Source organism: Pezoporus occidentalis, unplaced genomic scaffold, assembly GCF_034315485.1.
Source record: "Pezoporus occidentalis ecotype Australia unplaced genomic scaffold, CSIRO_AGI_Poc_V1 ctg294, whole genome shotgun sequence".
NCBI classification, from domain to species: domain Eukaryota; kingdom Metazoa; phylum Chordata; class Aves; order Psittaciformes; family Psittacidae; genus Pezoporus; species Pezoporus occidentalis.
The window spans coordinates 809,397-832,817 of record NW_026914874.1 but is presented as its reverse complement, the minus strand read 5'-3'; the positions used below and the strand labels follow the sequence as shown (position 1 = coordinate 832,817).

The 23,421-nt window shown below is 47.2% G+C and overlaps 1 protein-coding gene across 4 annotated transcripts; it reads right to left on the bottom strand.

Annotated features, from left to right (window-relative positions):
• Positions 1-311: 311 nt before the first annotated feature.
• Positions 312-22,008, bottom strand: HIPK1 (homeodomain interacting protein kinase 1). Of its 4 annotated transcripts, none has more exons than XM_062626616.1 (16): positions 21,830-22,008; positions 19,578-20,655; positions 14,355-14,478; positions 12,041-12,160; positions 11,262-11,348; positions 10,506-10,690; positions 10,094-10,256; positions 9,508-9,730; positions 8,544-8,665; positions 7,044-7,178; positions 4,362-4,504; positions 4,008-4,190; positions 2,588-2,803; positions 2,054-2,292; positions 1,553-1,689; positions 312-854 (listed from the first exon to the last, which is right to left on the bottom strand). In XM_062626616.1, the coding sequence occupies exons 2-16, from the start codon at positions 20,651-20,653 to the stop codon at positions 369-371; spliced, it is 3,639 nt and encodes a 1,212-aa protein (XP_062482600.1). In that variant the 5' UTR covers positions 20,654-20,655; positions 21,830-22,008; the 3' UTR covers positions 312-368. The 4 variants fall into 4 exon arrangements, with proteins under 4 accessions (XP_062482600.1, XP_062482601.1, XP_062482602.1 ...); XM_062626617.1 differs by having other exon boundaries at positions 4,362-4,501; XM_062626618.1 differs by lacking the exon at positions 7,044-7,178.
• Between the last annotated feature and the right edge of the window lie 1,413 nt (positions 22,009-23,421).

Below are 23,421 nucleotides of genomic sequence, written 5' to 3'. Positions count from 1 at the left end.
CCGGGACATGGATGTTCTCTGCCCTTCGGAGTCGCGCAACAGAACAACTTTATGTAAATGGGACCACGAAGCTTTTAAAAGCATCTATTAAAATAAAAGTAAATAAAAGCTTAAAAGCTGCGTGTTAGTGTTAGCAATACTGAATTAGGGTTGGTAACACTAACCAAGTCCGGTAACGCTAACGGTCTGGTGACAAAGCATGCTGTTCAGTCAGGGACTGAACTCGCTAGAGCTGGGTTTTGAACAACACACACGCAAACCAAAGAAGGAACAAAACACGGAGAAACGAGAAATAAAAAGCCAGACAGCCATTACCAGGTTCATCAAAATTTCTTCTGCAACACCCCCAGCCCATTGCTTCTGGGGAACTACAAGTATGAGTACTGGTTGATCTTCGTTGGGCTCAGCGGATATCCAGTGTAAATAGTAGATCCTCTGGAAGCACCAATATAGGACTGGGGAGCAAATTGGGGTTGGTACTGGGCAGGTGGAACATTTGCAGACGTCAGCAGACTCGGACCAACGCTCACAGGGACCTGGTGGACAAGCGTGCTGGGATGGGCAGCGTACGTGGTGTGCCGTGAGGAGCCCTGAGGAGAGAAGAGGTGGGCAATGGAGGTGGTGGAGCCCAGGGTTGCAGCAGTGGTTGGAGCATAAGTGTACATATGTGGCTGGCTGGACAGATGTGCACTTGCTGTTGCTGCTGCAAGGTGGGGATGCACTGGGCTGCTGTGCTGGAACGCATAGGGAGCCTGAGAAATAGTCGATGCAAGGGGTGCCACATAAGCTTGCTGCCTACGTGGGACAGCATTTCCACTTCTCTCCTGGGAGGCCAGCACTGTTGTTTGCTGGTTCTGTAAGGAGAAGGAGTAAATAAGGTTAGTGGCTCAGAAGGTGAGCGTGGAAGGGTCAGCCAGAGCCTTCTGATCAACACCTCTGTTCTAGCTGCAAGACTGATGCTTCTGAGGATCCCCCCTTCCCAGCTCTGCAAACCCCTCAGATTTGAGAAGGGTTACTGCAGCTTCTCTAAGACAAAGGTTACACTTCTCCTCTACAACGGGATCAAACTGCCATATCTGGGGTACAGCACAACACAGCTGTACAAGCACAGGCAGGTTCTAAGACTGACCCAGCCCTTGGGCTCCTCACACATCCCTTCTTCGGCACCTCAGCGTGAGTGCAGTCATTTTAGTGCAAAGCCCATCTTGTTCCCATACCATAACACTTCCTCTCTTCTAAATGGCTACTGCAGTTTGACTCAAAAGATCAAGAGGAGTGACACAAACTGAACTGAAACTAATCTCAAAGTTTCAAGGGAAGTCAGGTGCTAGTTGTTAGTTTGAGACACAAGGTCCAGCCTTAATAAAAGAATTCTTTGCCTTGAGAAACTTCACCTATACCCCCTAAAGACTTTACCTTGCACACCTACAAGACAGCATCAGCTTCAGGGAACTGTTCCCCTCAGTTCTTTGAAGCTGATTCTCCCTGCCATACAGCACAGTGTTTCTAAAGCATCATGTTCAAAGGTCAGCAGAAGTCACACGGTGCTTACCTGGCTGAGATTGAGAGGCTGCACACCGTTTGTTACCACGCGATGTGAGCGGTACCCAGTAGGTGTTATACAGCACCCTGATGATTGCCCGCTCATGGAGGCCACTGGCTTGGTCTTACTGGTACTGCTCAGGATGCCTGAAAGATTACAAAAGCTTAGTCCATTCCTCCCTCTTAAGTGCTGTGCCCTGTCTAACCAGCTTAGGCAACCAAAGAACATAATGGGACTATCCTCGTAACAAAGCCTTTCCTTCAAATATGATTTAAAAATCTGACCATACAAGAAATAAGCAGGAATATTTACATGTCTTTCTAAATGTGAAAAGCCAAACATATGCAAAAGGGAAATCTATCAATGAAACTGAAAACAGACCAAGGCTTGCACTCTCAGAACAGCAGCTGTGAAACCTAAAGCTGCTGAAGACCCAACGCAGATAGTCTAAAACTTCAAGGACAAAGGTGGCAGGGATAATGCAGCAGCTGAGCCATGGCAAAAACCTACCTGACACTTGGGTAGCTACGACGCAGTCACTGAGCTGTGTCTTCAGTGGTGGCACAATGATATTCCGAGAGCTGGAGCTGTCAGCTGCCTCTCTAGTGGGTAGCTCCAGGGCACCGCCTGTGCTCTCCAGAGAGGCAAGTGTGTCTATGGCATAAGGGCTGTTCAGGGAGGAGTCAGAATCAGGGGAGTCATTAACAGTAACGTAGCTGATGACATTGGACCTCTGCTTCATGCTCAAACTGCAGGAAAGAAAACAAAAACCAGTCAAATAAAAAACAGATGGGAAATATTCTAGCTTTTCCCACAAGATACAGGAAATCTCCCTCTGGGATCTCATACCCTCCCTCCTTGTCAGCTGGAATTCTGATTAACTAGAGACCCAAAGAGCACAGCAAACATGACACAGACTTCTCTGTCTCAGGCAGTGCTTCTTAGCCTGGAGCCAGGGCTTTGCACGGAGTGTTTTCCACAATCCTTGATGCCTGGGTTCAGATCAGGACAAATCAGTACTGGCTGCTTAAAGAGACTTCCTACCTGGCAGGTTTGTACTTGCTGTCCTCTTCTTCATCAGTGTCACTGCGAATGGTGATGACACTGACAGGCGGGCTTGGAGTGTCTGGGATCACGATGGGCTGGTGCTGCTCTGGCACTAGGATGAGCACATTGGAAGAGGAGGAGGTGGAGCGCAGAGGACTGCTGCCAATGAGCGAGTAAACCTGGGAGGGCACAGTCTCTACGGTTGAGCTGGGCCTGAAGGAAAACCAGAGCAACATTCAGCTACATGTGGGCAGGCTGGGACAAACCAGCGCTGAGAACAGGCAGGCTCCAGCAGGCTGGAGCACACATACAAGAAGAAACATCTTGAAAAGCACAAAGAGAACCTTAGTACACTCATACAGGAGAGTTGGTCCAACTCCAGAATGGACCAACACAGTGATGCTCTGAAGAGGACTGATTCATCCAAACACTGCCAGAAACCTGCCACCCCTTGTTCAACAGATGCCGACTGTATCACTTGTATTGCTATGGCACCAACACACCCCCAGTGTGTAAGAAACTCCCCTTTGACCAGTACAGTAAAGCACTTGGTCAACTACGTTCCTTGCACTCTCACTGAAGTTAGTACCATTTATATCACTGATTACAGTACGGACACTTTTTCCACCACATCTTTAAAAGCAACTATAGCACATTAAAAGTTATACGATTAGAGGATGCCTTTGTGATCAGAAGATCAGTTTTTCACATCACAAAGGCAACCTCCACTGTCCTGGGTTCAGATTAACAGTTATGTTTCTCCTTCCTAGTATGGGGTGCACTGCTGTGCTCTGGCTTTACTCTGAGCACAACGCTGGTAACACACCAATGGTTTAGTTGTTGCTCAGTACCACTTACCCTGATCAACGACTCTGCAATCTCTTGTGCTCTGCTAGTGAGGGGCACAAGAAGCTGGGAGGGAGAGACAGGACCCCTGACCCTAACTAGCCAGAGGGGTATTCCATATCTCATATGATATCCATATCATATCCATATGCCCGGCACAGAAAACTGGGGGGAGTGACCTGGAAGGCCCAGATCACTTGCTCGGGTTGGGTCGGGTATCAGTCAGTGGGTGGTGAGCAATTGTATTGGGCATCACTTGGGTTATTGGTTTTATTTTCTTTCCTTCCCTTTTCATTTTATATTCTCTCCCCTTATTATTTCCCTTAGCATCATTATTGTTAGTGGTGGTGGTAGCAGTTTGTATTATACTTTAGTTACTGGATTGTTCTTATCTCAGCCCATGGGATTTGCATTCTTTTCATCCTCCTCCCCATCCATGCCAGGAGCTGGGGGGGGAAAAAGGAGGAGGAGTGAGCAAGTACCTGTATGGCTCTGAGTTACCAGCTGGGCTTAAACCACGACATCCACAAATACACCCACATCTTTCTAGGACTGGAAAAGGAAGCCTTACTTGGTCGCGCTTGGCGCTGGCTGCTTGTTCTTCTTTGCTGGAGCATTGCTGCTCTGCTGCTGCCTAACAACATGAGTAACTCCAACGCTCAGAGGCTGTGCTGTGGCTAATGTCACATGGTTGGTCAGTAGCGATGGCTGCTGCATGAGAGTGCTGTACTGATTTCCATGGGAATGCGCATTCCTGGAGCGGGAAAAAAAACAAGAACAACCCCAGATTCCATGATTACACTGCAGGAAGAGCAAGCTGCACCGAGCCCCTGCACGACTCGGAAGGGAAGGGAGGAATTCTGTGCTATCCCAGGACACCACGTATTCCCGTTTGGCACAGAACTGAACCCTGTGCGTTCCCTACCTCCAGTCAGCCAACTGCTGGCTGCCGCTGATGGTCTCCGGAATCACGGCCGCTGGCTGAACGGAGTTGTGCAAAGCAACCCCTGGGAGCTGCTGCCAGGTGGAAGGAAGCAGAATCTGCTGGGTTCCCCCAGGCCAGGCCTGCTGCAAGACAACAAAGAAGACACACAGGTTCACTAGACTTCAGCTCCGACTGGGAGGAAGAGATGCGTTCCAAGCAATAAACACACTCGTGTAGATTGTTCGCTTGCAGAGACAATGGCACGACACTTGCGCTCTCTCAAAAGGTCTCAGTACAGCAAGAGACCAAGAAAACCAGAGCAAGCAGCTTCCCCTAATGCTTTGCTAAGCTTTTGTATCACAGATGTCACCTGGGGAAAAGCGGGTTAACACTGGGCAGAATACTGCACAATGCAGCCATATGTTGTACTGTCAGATGCAGCGCGAGGACTCGGGCATTCTGCATGTGAGTTTACACGTGCTGCTCTGCAGAAGGATTCCAAAATACGAAACCAATTTGGTGCTTTCTTGGTTTTCTGCCTTAGAGGGCTCACACTGAGAGAGCTGAGGCAGTGGTGGTACCTGGGAATGCACCCCACTTCAACCGAAGTATTTAATCGAAAGGGATGTATGTGGAAGATGCTGTCGATTCATCAATATTATCAATGTTCCAGTCCAAATTGACAAAAAGCAGGTTTTTTTTCGGGGGGGGGGGAACCAAACCCAAAACCCCAAGTAAATTTGGCAGTTCTACGATTTGGAAGCTCTACGGCTCTCTGTCTTGCAGTTTACGCTGCAAACCCATAAACCTGCTGCTTTAAATGAAGTACTTCTGCAAGTAACAGATCCACTTACTACAAATACCAGTTCCAAACAAGAAGCCTTCAAAGCAGAGAGCTGCTAAAACCTCTGCCAATGTAAGCGGGATAATAACAATAATAACCACATTAAAAATAAAGAGAAATATGTTAAAGTCACACCATGCGTCTTTCCAAAAGCCAACACCTGCACAAGACAAAGCAGAGAGTTTAATACAGCAAGATATAAATTCCCAATGAGAGGCAGAAATCGGGCCTTCCAAGCGACGAACTGCTTTGACAGAGGAAGGACAAAAATACGCAAAGCTTAGCAAATGGCTAATGCAAACTCAGGGGAAGCAGCGAGGGAGAAGGGTCGGAAGCACTAAAGGTGAGCAAAATCACGCCAAAGGCTCCCAGAATCCAAACAGAAATAGGAAAGTCCTCCAGAGAAACTCAGAATCCAGGCTCATAGTCTGGAGAGAGCTGGCTCTGATCTCCACTGCTGTACAGGGGAGTTGAATGCCAAGTCCACTGCACACACACACGGGAGAATAGAATTTGCCTGTTGAATCAGAGGCCCAAATACGCTGCTGATAACATCACTAACAAGTCACTTGTGTCCCAAGCTCTGCTACGGTCACCCCTTGCTGTTTACAGAGCCCAGACTGCAGCCTTTTCAGCAGTCAAAATTCACAAGGAGGAAAAGGGAGCCAGCCCTGGGTCTGTTCAGCTCAGAGCTGTGACCCAGGAGAACGCCACTCTCCTGCCTTCCCATCCTCAGCAACAGGGAGCAGTTAAGTTGGTTCACAAGAACTCAAACGAGTGGGTTTTCATTTCAATGCAGGTATGACTCAAGCAAACCCCACTTCAGCAGATGTCTCCCTCTTGGAAGAAAATGACACTCAAACTACTACTGAAAGCCACAAAAAACAACATGGGTCACATAATGGAATGTGCTTTGAAAGACATGTGAGGATACCAGCACTTAAGTGCACTGCAATGTTTTCATAAGCTTCACTTATCTGATTCTGGAGTTTGACAATGACTTCTTTGTGGCACTTGCAAAGTTGTTCTGATGCAGGTGCCAAATGAATACAGAAGAGGACAATTTTGGATACACACACTTCTTAAAGATGTGTTTCTTCCCTTTCCCCCAACCTTTTAAGAAATTGTTCCAAATAGCCTAAAAGCTTGCTGTGCCACTTTGGATACTAGAGCTCACCTTTAATTTCAACCAAGAAATACATATGAACTGAAAGCATCTGTGGAGAATAGTATCTTTATCTGGATGAAGCAAGCTACCTGCGATTGGCTATAAATAACAAAAGGCCAGAAAATTACTGTCAATGTTCAACAGAAGCTCAGAGAAATGGACTGCTGAAGCAATACATTAAAGAATTTGCTGTCATTATAGAGTTTTTAGCCTGTGCTTAATGACCTGAAACGTTTCTACATGCAAAGCAGCTTTACAGATCTTGAAAACAAAATAAGTAGCTAACTTGCCAAGTAGTTCAAATTCTGGCCATCCAGGTACCTGTAGCAGAGTCAAGCTAAAGGCTGATTCCTTTGTATTCAACAATCAAAAGACAAAGATAGGAGAGTAAGCGAAGAACAAGAACAATTGTAACTCTTCTACAGTATAGCTTAGAAGAGCTTTATAATGCTAAGCTAGCAAAAGCAATTGTCAATGGATCTGGATTCTTTACAGAGCCACACTAAACGTCAGAGTCAGACAGTGCTTCAGCAATGTTGGGGAGGAAAACAACAAGACATTAAGATGTAGCAAGAACACAGCCACAAGATGGCACATGCTTCCATGCCCTCTGCAAGTCGAAGTTAAAACAAAAACTCAGTTAGTGAACACAATCAAGGGAGGCAATTACCAGTACTGCAGCCGTCTGTTCTACTAGCGCTGGCCGGCCGGCTGCGCAGTTCAGAGTAAAGGGCACCGCATACTGCGGCGTGATGGTGGCTACTTGAGGATGAAGAGTTGCTACCATTAGTGGTGTACAGCTTCCCTGCAATGTAGATCAGGCAGTGAGTGAAACACACGTACTGAGGCAGGATTAAGCGGGTTCAGCAATAGGGCCAGAGAAGGTTTCACCTCACTGGCATTCTATGGGGCTTGAGCAGGCTCCAGAATTAATGGATGCAGTGAAACCAACACCCAGACTCTCTGGGCATGTTTCCTCTAAGCACTTACATGTCCCTGGGGGGGGGAACACAAGGAACAGGGAATTTGGGAACAGGATTTCTCCGATGACACAGTTAAAAAGTAAAGATAGTGTTCAGCTATTAACATTTTGCTGGGTCCCAGAGAGCAAGTTACACTCTGTGCACTGCACTAGCCGTAACACAAACTGCACCCCTGGCAGGACACATTTACTATCATCCCTCCAAATTCACAATTCACATACAGTACTTGTGGGAAAATATAAGCTAAGGAATTTAACAGAAGGCACAACAGGTCTTTTGCATCATGAAAGAGCAAAGTTATCTGCAATGAAATTACCAAGACACATATTAGTATATCAAATGTCTAATTAAAACTAGGTTCTTAGCATTTAATTTGCAGGCTCAGGAAAAGCAGGGTTTGGATTCAGATGGGCCTCCTTCAAGTGTATTCTGCTTTTTGGGTACCATTACCTGTATTATTACGCTAAACAAACCAGAGATCACAGAATGACACCAAAATCATTTGGACTGAACAATCTAAAACTTACTCCTCTGCAAGTAGGTCAGTAAGCACAATACACTGCCTGGAGAGTAAAACTAATGAAGTCTGTGTTAATGTCAGCAGGAGCTAAACCTATGCAGGTAAATAAAACGTGCACTTCAATATAAAGGCAATTACAATTTGTCACTGAATAAAACCTGGGACTCACTGGGCACTCCCTATATATTAAAGCAGTACTTTTGGCATATAAAATTGCTTTAATTTACAACACATCACTGATGTGAAAACAGCATTTTCTTGTAATTATTTGTGCATTTTCCTATCCCATATTGTTTAAACTGTAAACAGAAACAGGTATGAAACAGCTACACGAAGTCACATTAACAATGAGGAGGAGCCAAAAATCATTTTGCTGATTTGAAGATGACATTTGAACAGCAGCCTGTTTTCAGCTGCTGAAAACACCACACTTATTCTCATCATTAAATCAAGCTCCTAAAATAGATTCTATAAAATAGATTTGACTTTCAATATTTCAGGAAAAAAAACACCAAAACGCTGTCTTGGAATTGACCTACACTTAACCTGTTGGAGTGTTCTGAGGACCCCCTGCATTCATCCCAGCACCAAGGGAGCAGCCAGGTTCTCCTGGATGGTGGGAGGAACTGCAGTGAACTTTATGGGGTTTGGTTGGTTGGGTTTTTACCTGTGTGAGAACACCAGACTGGATCTGCAGTGGCTGTGCTGCAGGTGCTTGTGGTACAATTGGGACAGCATTCTCCATCCTTACTGGGAAGCCAGAATGCTTTGTAGTTGCCTGAAGTCCAGCTGTGGAGGACAAGAACACATCAGTGCTGAGCAGCTTTATTATTTCTTTTTAGTTTCTTTCCAAAATCAAATCCCTACCAGACAAGGGTGGAAGACAGGGTCAGAGGAAGAGAAGGAAAAGCCATTCCCTTTGCCAAAAGCATACTAATAAAAGCCCAGCTGAAGTAAATACCTCTACAGTCCCAGTATGCCAATGCACAAGTATGGACAACCAGTCCTCAAAAGCTTGGCTCTAGCCATATCCACAGTCTTGCCTTCAGGAACACAGATACCTAATGCTATGTTCCTTGAGACCAAGTTCAAACCTTACACTATCAGTGATCAGTTCTCATGTCCTATAAACCCCTCCATAATAACACAATGCAGATCTAAGCATAAATAGAGAACTTTCAGGACTCGGCTAGGCTTTGCTAACCTCACTTATCTGCAACCTGCAACAATGTGTTGCTAGCAAACTACACCACTGCACGGGTGCTTGTGAACTGAGATTCAACAGGAGATATTCACTCCTGACACACAAAAACCAGAGCACAAAGCTTTCCTATATTCACAGAGCTCTGGCTCCTCTCTTCACTGCTTTCTGTGGAATGCTGCTGTGTTCAGTTTGGGGGGAAAAACTGGTTCAGCGACCAGATGAAGACTGCAGCCTAGGCAGGCAAGATAGTGTCACCTGCTCAAGCATGACCTGGAAGAGAACTGAATTGTCTACACACGCCTGACCTGATTCTGCCCTTACATCTGAGGCATTCACAGGGCAGTCTGTTGTACTTTATCAATCCAGTACAAATTAAACCTTCCAATTCCTACTTAACAGTCTCACACAAAGGGTTTTTTCCACTTACTTTGAAAAGCAGGGGGACAAACAATGAACGTTTGCTGGAATGGGTCAGTCTGCGTGCAGATCTGGGTGGTTCCAGGTTGCAGGGAAACACTCTGTTGTGCTACTCCTGCAACTGGTGCTGCAGATGATGGATACAGAGCAGACTGATAGTTGAGCAGTGACACATCCGAGTTTGCCAGGGAAAGAGTAGCAGCTGCAGTAGAGTTGGAAGCCAATACGCTGGCCTAGGAATAAAAAAAGGAAAAGAAAACATTGGATTCATCATTTCTACTTGTTATAAAACAAACAACAGGAACCATCACTACTCCATCATGAACCAAGCACCAGGAAAAGGATTCAGGTAAAAGGCACAAGACAACATAGGGGAAAAAACATGAATTGCACCAACTTCACTTACACTGCTGAACTGACAGGCAAATGGGATCAAGTGGAAGAAACAGACTGCCTTGGCCTGAGGTTTGGAAAACTAAAATTCAAGACTACAAATTCTAGACACCAATTTAGTGTTTTGCAGGATTTGGCCTGAAAGCATGGAATTAGACTATGCCATTTCTTTGATTAGTATAAAACGGTTCAAAGATCCATACCTGGTTGTGGACTGTATTGAGCTGGTTGTTAAAGCTCATTGTGAGATTTGTGCTTGTATTAGGAGCAACATGAGTTGTGAATGGGCTCTTAATCTGGTTCACTGTATCGTACATATTAACTCTTCTCTTGCAGATCTCCATATTCTGGAAGCAGGATTTCACACTGAAACAGAATGACGGGAGGACAGTATTAGATATGTAAAAACAGGCCAAGAGAGACACGAGACATTCCCAGCTTTATGCATGTGCCTTTAGGTTTAGTTTCTGGGGGTAACAAAGAATGTCCTAAACCACGAAAAGGAATCTTATGAACATTCCACTCTTTATCCACGCCAGTGCTTTTTTCAGATCAGCCAGAAACTGCAGAAAACAGCACTGACAGAAAGCAGAAAAGAAATCTAAGGGAACTTACTGATTACTGTGTGGGAAATCCAGGAGATGGGCCATTGTAACAAAATTATGGTTCAAAGTCTTCAGTGGAGTAATTCTCTTATCTGCATCAATTGTCAACATTTTCTTCAACAAATCAATGTATTCCCTTCGGTCAGCCTTCTCTGCCAACATGTCAGTTCCTTCTAAGTCTGTAGACATATTCACCTTGAAAATAAGATGAGAGCAGGTCACACCAACATCAAATTAACTGCTACCCAAGGATTCGGTAACTTCACATCACACTAATATTTATGAAGCATTTCTATCTCTTAGCCAGCATAACAGTTTTAGGTAGCACAGCTCTAACAACCAACCTTTCTCTTGCTCATCCTATAAAAGGAGTCAAACTTACGCATGGAATTCTCATCTTAATGTGAAGTTGGTCTGTTCAATAGATAGCAACCAGGACTCCTTCTCCACTGCCTGGCAATATGCCCCTCTTTCTATGTGCAGGGCTGTAAGGGGCTAGCAAATCAGAATGACAAGATTCTGCATTCTCTGCACAGATGTAATTGCTACAAAAGCAACCGAAAACTGAGACCATCATTTAAGATTCAAGGCCTCCTGTCTTTAATACAGTGACTTCTGATGCAAACTGGCACCATAGCAAACCTGCATTGGTGTTCTCAACAGCAGCTGGAACAGGACAGCTCCGGCACAGAAGACTCATTTTTAGATCCCAATGATGTATGCAATTGATATGACAGTATCTGTGGGCTACAAGACCTCCACCTACCTGCGCCATATCATCCAAACAGTTGAATATATATTTCCGAGCTTCTTTTGATTTTATTGCTGTCTCCAACTCATGTTCTTCCGGGGTCTATAAAAGAAAGCATTTGTTAATATAAACTGAAACACTGCGTAGCGATGAAGAGAAAGCTGCAAGTAAAGAGCAAAGCCAGGGGACCTTTTGCCTGCATTAAGATAAATCACGTGCCAGGAGGCCAAACCAAACCAGCCCTGGGTTCCCATTTCCTCATCTGGAAAGATCATTCATTGCAAAGCTGACAGTGCAGTAGCCAGAAGAACTGAAGATTTCTGACTTAGGAAGAGAAGAAGCTATAAGTATTTTAAACCCTCTTCCTTTTGCTGCTCAGCTTTCAAGGCAAACCAAGCATATATCTGATTTTTCTCCTGCCCTCTGCCAGTACACAAATAGATTTCTGTTAAACTAAGACCACCATGAAAAACTCTGTATTTTACTCTTTGTATTGTTAGGAGATGACAACAAGATGACATACTTCACCAAGAATGAGCAGGCCATAATAAGTAACCATTATCTCAATTACTTTAACACCCACTCTTTGCTGGTACTATCACGCACAGCTGCTATTGTTAGACCAGTACCAGGTCTGTAGTCTCTAAAATGAAACACCCAGATCAGCTGTACTTGAACAGCGTTTCAAATCCAATCTCCACTCAGACTGATTTCATGGCACACTAAACCTTGGTGTGAATTGAAATCAAGTCCTCGATGAACAGACCAGAATCAGCGATGCGAAGCAGACAAACCTTTAGCCTCCACAGTGGGTATCCCAAATTCGGATCTCTGTTAAAGAACCTGCTTGTTTTCGTTCCCGCACTGAGAAGATACTCCGCTGGCAAGCCTTGAGTCTGTGAAATATAACGGATCTAGGAAAGAAGATTGCAAGAATGAGGACTCCCCATAGAAAGAACTCGGACCCAACAGAGCAACCATCAGCTTGATTTGTTCACAGCAAACACGGAATTACCTGTAAAGAAAGAATACCCAGGTAACCGAAACTACAAAATCAAAGGGACTATCTCAAGCCTTTATAGGGACACTTAACTTTTTGAATCATATTATATGCAGAAATTTTAGGTTTTGAATACATCTTTCTTATTTTTTGCCCAAGTATATGCAAGCTGTAAGCTTTAGAATTTACAAGACTCCAAGCTTTGGAGACCTGGAGAAAATAACACCAATAGGTTTTTGCATCAGCAATGTAAAAAGCACACATTTTGAGAGAAAATACCACAGCAGTTATCATGTACGTGTATATAATTAAAGGCATAAGTATCCAAGCAACACTGCTGTGACTGGCTACAGAGAGCCTAGGCACATTATTCCAGGATAATGTCAGGGTAAAGCTCTCACTGTCCAAGCCAAGCCCAAACCTTCAGCGCAATCAGATTCTTCTGGCCTCAAAACCATTTAGTAGAGCCGATATGTAGCCAAAAGATGGCTCAGAGCTCTGGAAAATGCCCCTGAGTATTTGTGACAGTATCAATAAGACCCCGGTAAAGAGTTTCCAAAGACAAAGGTATGCCCAAAAGGAAAGAAAATAGCCATTATGAAAAAGCATAATAATCAGCTTTCTGAAACATTCCAAATGTTGCCCAATTTCTCATGGTATTTGCTTTCCAAGATGTCACTTTTCTCACTGAACATTGCCTTTGTCACAACTATCCACTCAAAGGAGTCTATTTAAAAGTCTAAGGGACACCCCCCCCCCCCATAACCATCAGTTATAGGTCCTTTAGCACGTCTCATTTCTTCTTTGCAAATCTGCTATTCCACTGCATCAAAACCAGCTGAAAATCAAAGGGCACTTAACTCACAGTTATGACTAGTGAGCCACATGAATTCATGGACTCATTTTCTGCCAGTGTTGATCTGAAGCATCTGCAGGTGACTACCTTTTATATAGCTCAGCTAAGAGGTTTGTTAGTTTTGGAATATATAACTCTTCAGCTGTGCAAAGTGTGTTTAAAATAGGGATTGTGAATCCCATCCCAGCCCATGGATGGGTTTCATTCCATTCCTGGAGAAGTCCATTCACAACTTCTGCCTGAACTTCCACTTGCCCCTGCAGAACCTCATGGAAGCAAATCACGCTAAGTTTTCAAGGGCAATTCAAGTTATCAAAAGCAAGGACAGGAAGTCACACCTCACCCTGCCTCAAAGGACTGCAAAATCCTGGCTATTAAGCAATGGAAAAAGCACCTCCTCCCCACCCACCTCCATGACTAGATAAGCTTCTCAGAATTACACACAACTCTGTGTGCAAGGAAACCACCATGCCCTACCTCAGGTTTTTTCTAACTCATTCTGCTTATTAAGGTACCACTGTGTTTCCTTTGGAAATCTGCAGTGCTGGGAAGCCAGAACCCAAGTTCTCAACCTCACCAAGTTCTAATGTGTTTTATCACAACTATACCAAGCACTTTAATAAGACACCACCATAAAAACCAGAGTGGAAAACTTACCCTCCAAAAACTTGTCATATAGGCTTCGTTGCCCTTTTAAAGGCAACTGACTAGCCCAGGTAATGATGCTATGTACCCATGGAAAGACCTAATTAGTTAAAGATGCCCTTTCAGACTCTTGCCCTTTTATTTCAGAGACAGCTTGGAGCTCACACTTAGCATTAAAGATGAGGTCTGCTGTAGGTATTAACAGAACAGGAATGATTGGCTTGCTCTGTCTCCACATGGAAAAACTGCCCTCATGGTGAAATTACAGAGGGTGTTTCAAGCCAGGGTACACACACCTCACTTCTGCTTGGGACTGGAAGGGATTTCAACAGCTTTTGGGTTTGGAAGGCAGGGGGTTAAGTATAAATTCACTCTATGTATCGGATAACGACATGCAACTCAAGTCAAACCACACAGAACTCTTTGGTTCTCTGTAAGACGGAAACAGACAAAGGGAGTATCACAGAGGGAAAATGAACTTAAGATGTCAGACAACAGCGATGTGTACCAGATGAAATTTGATGTAGGACACATTGGCTTCAGAGAGTCCAAAGACAGATCACTGCAGTTCTGTTTGAACATCCCCACCTCTGCCATGTGCTCTCACCTGATCGTACTCAGATGCTCCTGGATACAGAGGCCAGCCCAGAAACAGCTCAGCTATCACACAGCCCAGCGACCACATGTCAATAGCTTCACAGAATGGCAAACCCAGTATGATCTCAGGAGCTCTGTTGAAAAGAAAGAAAAAGCAAAGTCCTTGACTCTGAAAGTAGGCAGTTCTTTTCCCTGGATAACACCCCTCCTTTTCTCCCCCGAGCACAAGTGAATCCCTGTGAAACCAAGCGATTTCACTTTAAAGCAGATGTTTTCCTCCAGTGGCCTAACAGATCCCAACCTTTTTAGGACTTAGGGGCACAGCTGGGTTTGCTTTATTGCCGTGGTGCCCTCCAGCTCCTAGGTAGCCTCTACACAACAGCGCTATGAAGTTACAGCACACAACCTGGCCTAAGAGCATTGACAAGAAAAGCTCTGGCAAAAGAATGACTTTTCCCAGAGGAAGGTCTCCAGATCCCAGCTGCAGGAGGCTGCCTGCTTCCACCTGGAAAAGAACAGCATCTGTGGAGCAAGTCACCTCTCTTCAGAGAGCTGCTCTTGTTTCTATCAGCAGCTTTCCATCCAGGGTTTGTTTGGAGTTTCCACTTTAAAATGGATGGAGAGCAACACAGCTGGAGGTTGCGATGGCTTCGCAAGGTTGTATTACAGGTTTGTGTGCACTGAACCACGCCTAATGCAAAACTTACCTGCCTGGCCTAGCCTTTAGGAGAAGGGGATGGAAAAAACTAAACTCCAAGCAGGGTTTGCTCCTGCAACAGGCTGGAATTTCAGGGAGATTTTTGTCTGGCACTGACTCATAAAACAAAAGGATGCTTTAGTACAACTCTTCACCTACACACAAGCTCAAACAAACCAATGCCATCCTGCCAGCCTAAATGCTGGTCATACATTTGCATAGAGCATCAAACCCAAGTGCTGCAAAACCCCCTGTGTGAGCTGGTGTGGGAATTTACTCTGGAAAGTACAGGAAACACGAAACCCTTGATCTTCTTCATGCATCACCAGTACAAGCGCAAAGGAAGAGAGACGAGTCCTATTTTCTGGTCATGACTCAGGGAGCATCCCCCAGTTTGTGGGGCATTCCTTGTGTACAGTGTGGATGTTTCTGGGTTTGAAACAGAAATTTCTTATAAAATAAAACCCACAAATTTCTGTGTTTTTAACAGAAATAAAGGCTCTGGAACCAGTTCTGCTCTTTCTACAGAGTTGTAAAGAACAGGGCTTGCACAATGCACAGGCGTCAGCAGATCCTACACTCGCCTTCCTCAACTGTTCCACCTGAGCGTAGCTCTGTTTGTACATGGCAAGAAGTGACTCTCCAATTACTCACGCTGTGTCGTGGTGACACAAATACAGCTTTTGTTTTAGGAGACTACACCATTACCATTAGCAACGGCACAAACACACCGCTGCCCCTGAGAAAGCACAAGATCTAGCAAGAAAAGATGGATGAACCAGCTGTTTGCTGCAGTGAGCCCATAGCTCTTCCCTATCATTCCCCTTTAAAGAAAGGAGGTTCTATTATGCCTGAGCCCCCCAAAACAGAGCCATGATGCACCCTTAGTAATGAGAATAACAGATAATCTAAGTGAAGACTCGCTCTCCCTATCATTGATCTGTTCCCACCTTGTCTATCCCCTACAGTAGCCAGCTTTGCAGTGGTTTCACTTACATGAAAACAGAAAATGATTATGCAAATATGGTAATTATTTGACACCTGAGTGCTGAATGTCCTGCTAAATAGCTGTATTTCAAAGAACTGTGCAGGAATAGATCCAACATCCTATAGGCTGACACACGCAAACACGAGGAAACCAGTTCTGTAGTACTTTATTCTTCACAAGCACAGCAAGTACAACACAGTCACTCACACATTAGTCTATCAGTCACCATCAAACTGTATTGATCCTCTTGTTTATCCTGCTAACGTAGGAATTCCCAATCCAGGCAGGATAAAAACCTGCTGTATAAGGAACATTGCATGTATAAGCTTTCTTGGTTTGGACTGGCAAGCAGAGCATGCTTAAAGCTCCACAAGTCCATTAAAAGAATCCCACCGAAAATTCCAATGGAAAGAAAGATGAGTGGCACCAAAGGCTGGATGTGACATTTGTTAGTGTTTAACTACATGCTGGAACTTCGCTATTCTGAAACCTCATTACTGAAATGATAGCAAGATGAACTCTGTGCATTTTATTCCCTGAAACTAAGTAAGTTCTCAAGAGCCACCTGATTTAATTTTGATTGCAGGACAGAGCTGATAAATCAGACTCTCCCTCATCTCCTTTTACACCACTGTAATTAGTGGCCTTATGTAGGCTGAGCAGGACAACTGGCAGAGGTCACCTTCATAGCTGGTCTGTCAGAGATTAAAGTGATTTTACTATCTTAAGCTCTTGGAAATAGAAATGAGCAACAGTCCTTCTTCACATACACACTTGCCAAACTCTTGACTTCCAAAGCTGGCAAATGTGCTCAGGCAGTCCCTGAAGAGAGAGGATTCCCAGCAGTAATGGAAAAATCAGAGACCTAAACATTTCGGAACACACCATGTTGACACCTGGGTCTCCAGCCCTCCACCTTGTGAAGGATGATAGCAAGATGAAGCTTGCACAACCGCAACTAGGAAGCCATGATCACCACTGATCACCATGACTGGGACAGAAGTGGGTCATGCAGCCCAAAGGAGAGGTAAGGAAGGGATACTGGTGCACCCTGCACTCCCTCAGCACCCAGCGCCACCTTCTCATGGCCCAGATTGTTCAGTCCTTCAGCTTAGCAGCTTCAATCTGTAGGTGCCTCTACAGGAATCAGGAGGTAGGGATGTGAGCAGGACTCATACGATGCTGCACTTACACATACCATGGGACACCAGTAACCCTCCCTCTCTGGACAGCAGGGAGATCAGTCTTCCCAGGGATTGTTTTAATGCAAGCTGTCTGCTTCCTTCTCTTGTTTATCCTCCCCAGGGAGAACAAAAGCGTCCATACTGTTCTCACCTGACGTAGGAAGCACATACTCTCAGGTCAGGAATTACTCCTAGTAGATCTTGGGACTGCCACAGAAACTGCTCACTGCATAAAACACGACTGTCAGAAGTCCATGCCTGGCTTTGGACTTCATAGGCACGTCTGCTCACACTTTAAGTCATGCTCCATCCCAACTGAGTGATGCTCACGGAGGCCAAGGCAGGCTGACAACCGCCAGCAGCACAGTCAGAACGTGCAGTGAGCAGGGCTGTTGGACAAAATGCCCTCCAGCAGCACTGGGCATAGTTAATAAAGGAAGGTTTTTTCCTTCAGGGTGCATATATCAGAAAACTCACCTTAGAGTGCCCGAGCTTGGCTGGTTTAGAGGTTGCTACAGGAGACAGAGGTTACATAAATGCCAGCAACAGGTATTAAAACCAAGAAAGCGAACACAGAAGATGATGGTTATTCTTAAGAGCTGACAGAGAACCAAACAGCCCACACTGTTTTGTTAAACTGGAACAAACCATCCAACTGGGAACTCCTGTGAACACCAATTTACTGTGAACACGATTAAGAAATCCAGTTCTCCCACCATAAGCTGGTTTGTACACCGTCTCCATCAGTTCCTAGATTATGGATTTTAGTAATCACCACCATTAAGGTAATTACATATCACTAAATATTAGATTTCTACATCACAGCATTCTTGCCTTCAGTCAAGCAGACAGCCTTAAACACCAGCTACTCTCTGCTTATTTGCCTTTCTGGCAGCGTCAGTCACCCTGCATCAGGGAGGTGGAAGTGGCTGCGAGTTCAGTGCTGCACACAAAAATGAAGCAGAAAGCTTCCCTCCCAGCAAACCCTTTCAGATACTTATCATCCCTTGCTGCTTTTGCCTCAGCCAAATCTGGGTTTAGCGATACAGAAACTGGAAAGCACTATATGCCTCCCCAAACTGCTCTGCTCACATGTGCTGCAAGTCAGATAGAGCTGATTCTTGATCAGTGGTCGCCTCTCCTAAAGCAACAACAGAACTGGTAATGCATTTTAGATAGCGAGCATTTTAACAGAGCTACAGCACATAGAGGACAACTGCATTACAGAAATTAACAATCAAAAGTTTAGAATAGGGAAAATTGGTGCCAATGGGTGAAGATCGTGAGGAATGGATGAAAAGCCTGCAACAAGTGAAAGAAAAAGCACAGGTACTCAGCGTAAGAGGGAGTAAATAAAAAACCAACCTCAAAACAAAGGGGAGCAAGAATATAAGGAGTATGAGGAATGAACAGACCAAGCCTACAAGCTTTAAACTGAAGCTCAGAGGATGTGGGAAAGACATCAAACAGGGCAGAGACACAGGGTGGGGTGGAGTGGAGTCTTCTGTCTCGTCTCAGCTGGAAGGACTAGATACTGGTTAAGTTCTGTGTCAAGTGAGCTCGCATTCCACCAAAAGCCACCCTAACACAGCAGACTTTTCACGTCCCTCTGATGCCACAAGTTCTTTCTGCATCCATTTATTGAAGTTCACTGCTACCAGGATTGAAATACACACTGTTAACAGAACCATGCTGCACAGTTTCTGAGTTTTGACATTTTTGCCCATAGGTTTTAATTCTTAGGAGTTGGGTAGAAGCCATTCCTGCATTTGCCTAGGGGAAGCAGAGATGTAGCTCATGAGGGTTTTAAAAGAGCTACAGGTCTCATGAAAGCATGACTTACCCAGGGTTGACACAGGAAGTCATGTGCTCACAAAGTGGCTTCAGATAAAGATGGAACCAATAAAAAAAAGGCAGGACAAAAAGACATAGGAATCCTTTCGACTTTTCTCCCTTCTAAATGACCACTGTCAATGGACTCGTTTCAGATCACAGCAAGCTATCAAAAATTCACTACTTAGTAGCCACATACTGCTTCCCCAGGTTGCTACTAGACACATCACCACAAGCTAGCAACAGGGTAAAACTTACTGCACTAATACAGGGGAAAAGGGAGGTATTGGACTGCACGATGGCACACTCACAAAGCAGAAGTTCTATTTATTTACATACAAATGGGGGGGGGGAACAGGAACCATGCAGAACATTGGAGAGCCTGATCACTTCCTCCTCCCCCCTTAAGTAGGATTAGACCTAATGGCAGAAGAATTACCTACGTGCAAAAACAAACCCCTAGCACACCATCAGGAGCAGCTTTCCTCTGCTCACACAGCATATGAACGCGAGCACTGTGTCAATACTCACCTGTAATAACGTGACTGCAAGTAAGTGGAGCACACTGCTTTAGACACATGGCTGGCTGAACCGAAGTCGATCACCTTCACTCTGTAGGGCTGGCGTGCAGGATCCACCAACATGATGTTTTCTGGTTTCAGGTCAGCATGTATCAGACCCAAGCTCTTCAGCTTCATCAAGGCAGTAGCCACTTGCTGCAGAATTGGCCGGATGTATTTCAAGGGCAATGGACTGAATTTGTTTTGCTTTAAGAAATCATATAAGTTCTGTTCCAGCATCTCAAATACAAGGCATGTATGATTCTTGTGTTGAAAGCACTCGTAGGAGCGAACAAAGTTGTATTCATCAGCGTTCTCACTGCTCAAGCGAGAGAGGATGCTCACCTCTATCTGGCCCTGCCTAGCGTAGGAAGGATGGTTCTTCAGGATTTTGATGGCTACAATCTCCTTTGTGCTACGCTTCCAGCATTTTGCCACCTGCCCAAACGTCCCTCGGCCCAGGAATTCCAAGACCTCATAGCTGTTGGTCATAGAGCACAGGATCTCATGCTGGACCAGCTGGTAATCACCTTCACCACTGGAACTGCTGCTTTTAGTGGTTACCGTGGTGGTTGTGGCCGCAGCACCCACCGCAGGTCTGTTTTGCAGCATGAGAGGTGGATGTTCCTCAATTATCTGCACACTACCGTTGCTGTCGACCTCTTCACTTTTCCTTTTTAATCCACATTTTTGGTATGGTTCCAGTAAAGAAAGGTTGCTCCTACGTGTTAGGGTTTGGCTGTTCTGGAAGGACGCTGTTGCACTGCTGCCTGTGCTGTCAGCTGCTGTCACTGCAACGTGCTCAACTGAAGGAGCAGGGAGCAGGAGGTTCTGATCGTAAGCAGGGATGCTGAAGTTGGCTACCTGATGAGAGGAGCTTGCTTGCCCTTGAGCTGCTGGGAGGTTTTTGCTGTGGGTATAATATGTGTCACTACTGCTCTGTCCTGAAACATCCCAGACAGAGAGCTCCACTTTCAGTTTCTTGGCACTGCAGAAGGCACTCGAGGATACTGACGGAGAGGAGAACACCTGCAGCTGTGAGGCCATACCTGAAAAGGGAGAGGAGAACTCATTAGGACTGCTCAATGGCAGCAGGCTGTGACAGAATGAGATCCTCCATCTGCACAAGAAACAGAACTAGGAGTGTTTTTCTAAGTGCCGTATGGTACCTACCACCTAAGAAGGTGGCCTTTTGAACTGCTGATCCTAAGGGCATCCACAGAGCAAGGTCTGCAGTGGAATTACAGAATTTTACCTCACTGCTTACATCATAAGAAGCAGGCAGCCCTTTATCTAGCCTTCTGAAGGCTAAAGAAACCCTGACATGAAATAGGACAACAGTGCTGATGAACGGAAGCAGGAAGACACCAAATAAAGTTCCTCCCCCGCTTCTATTTCCCTACAAGTGTACAAATAAACCCAAACCGAACCGAACGTACTGATGTTGACCGCGGTGGCGTACGGCGCCCCATGGGGACCGCGCACTCCGTGCAAGACGAACGACATGGAACGCCACGACTTGCGGGCGAACACGAGGAGCGCGTTGCCAACCGCCTCGTTCAAGCCGGAGGCCAGATCCCGCAGCCAGCGGGCGAGAAACCGCCGCCGTGGGGGGCCCTCGGTGCCCCGCAGCCAGCGGGCGAGAAACCGCCGCCGAGGGGGGCCCTCGGTGCCCCGCAGCCAGCGGGAGAGGACCCGCGGCCGAAGGAGGCCACCGGTGCCCTGCCAGGAGCGTGTGAGGAGCGGCCGTCGAGGCGGGTCCTCGGTGCTCTGCAACCAGCGGGCGAGAAACCGCCGTCGGGGAGGGCCCTCCAAGTCCCGCTGCCCGCGGGTGAGAAACTGCCGCCGAGGGGGCACCTCCGTGTCCTGCCGTGATGGGGCGAGACGGGGCGGTGCGGACGGGCTCCCCATGCTCCGCAACCAGCGGCTGAGAAACCGCCGTCGGGGGGGACCCTGCAAGCCCCGCAGCCAAGGTGCAAGAAGCAGCCTCGGACGGTGGGGAGCCCAGCCCCGCCACAGAAGCCGCCGGCAGGGCGGCCCCTCCATGGCCGGCCACCGGCGAGCGAAAAAACCGCAGCCGCAGAGGCCTCCCCGAGCCCTCGGAGCGGAGGAAGCAGCGCCGGCCGCGTCCTGCTCGGGGCCGGAGTCCGTTGTGAGGGGTCACAACGGCCCCCACCCACTCCACCCACTCCACCCACCGCCGCCGCGCGCCGTGGAACTCACCGCCGGTTGGACGTTCTCAGCCGCGCGCCGGACCTGCCTGCGGGACACGCGGGGGTGCGGAGCCCCGCAACGGGTGCGTCATAGCCCCCGCCGCGGCCGCCGGCCCGGCCCGCTCGGCCCGCGCACGCCGGGGGGAGCCCCCAGGCCGCTGCTTCGCCGCCACCGCCGCCAGGCTCCGCCGCGCTCCCCCCCCTACCCCGGGCTCCCCCCCCCACCCCTTCCCGGCCTCCGCCGCCACGGGCCCGAGCGCTCCCGCCGCGCCGCCCCGGGACCCCCGCGCCAGACTGAGCCAGCCGAGCCGGCCAGGCGGCCCAAGCCCCACCACGTGACCCCGCTCCTCCCCTGCGACGCCTGCGCGGCGGAAAGAGGGGGGGGGGCCGCGCCGGCGCCGCCGAAGCGGAAGCGGCGGGGCTAAGGCCGGGGTGGGTCCCGTGGAGCCCGGCTCGGAGCTGGCGGCACTCGGGGCTGCGGGGAGGCGGCTCCGTGGGGGCCGGTGTGCGTTAAGCGAGCACGGAAGAGGCAGCGTGCGGCCCGGAGCTCAGCGGGAGATCCGTGGCTGGGCTGAGGGCCCCGGGGGGTTCAGTGTGGAGAAGAGAAGGCTCAGGGGGGACCTGATCGCTCCCTACAACTGCCTGAGAGAAGGATGGAGCCAGGAGGGGCTGGGCTCTGCTCCCAAGGAACAAGGGGTGGGACAAGAGGAAACGGCCTCGAGCTGCACCAGGGCAGGTTTAGATGGAGCTGAGGAACAATTCCTGCCCCAGAGGGTGCTCAGGCATTGGAACAGGCTGCCCAGGGCAGGGCTGCAGTCACCGTCCCTGCCCCAGTGCCGTGGGTTAGTGGTGGTTTTGGCAGTGCTGGGGTAAGGGTTGGACTTGATCATCTTAAAGGGCTTTTCCAGCCCAGCTGATTCTATGATTGTGATGGTCACGCACTTCTCCAGCAAGCTACATCAGTGCCACCCGCTCGGGACCTCCTGCTCTTGGGGGATTAATTCGGCCTCTCCCATGGTCAGCATTACAGAGACATTCCTCTGTTTTCTTAAAAACACTTTTAAAATCATGTTTATTATAAATACACCAAAATCTCAGCAGCTTTCACAGCCTCGTGTTCACTCTTACAGGAACAGCAGCAGCACAAGCATGAACTCACACCCTGTATGAGCACAGAGAGTGGAGGGCAGTTGTCAAGTCTCCAGATGATCAGCAGAACACACAAAAAGCACATGCAATCAGAACAATAAAAATCTAAATACTCTGATCTCACAATCCACTGTCTGCTATGGTGAGATTGTTGTAGGCAGAGGTGGGAATGAAGAGGCACAAGGGAAAGATGTGTCCCAAGGCATTTAACAGCATGACTTCCCTGAGGATGTGATGGATCTCAGTCACAAGAAGCGCTGTGTTCTGGCACTAAGCAGAGAGCACATTGATCAGAGGTGGTCCCACGTTCATCTTTACAACTACCAAGTAACATCTGCTACACATAAAAACCTAAGAACAGAAGTATTGACTGCTCTACTGAGCTTTCCAAAACACAGAAGGAAATTGGTCCCCCGAGACTCCTGAAAGCAGCCTGAGCACCACGAAAGCACC

Bases quoted from the DNA above. Each gene is read 5' to 3' on its own strand.
- HIPK1 (XM_062626616.1), bottom strand. From the start codon at position 20,653: ATGGCCTCACAGCTGCAGGTGTTCTCCTCTCCGTCAGTATCCTCGAGT. The intron at 12,161-14,354 runs GTGAGAGCACAT...CTTCTTTCCTAG, and splicing joins GAGCATCTGAGTACGATCAG to ATCCGTTATATTTCACAGAC. The intron at 1,690-2,053 runs GTAGGTTTTTGC...GTAATCTTTCAG, and splicing joins CGTAGCTACCCAAGTGTCAG to GCATCCTGAGCAGTACCAGT.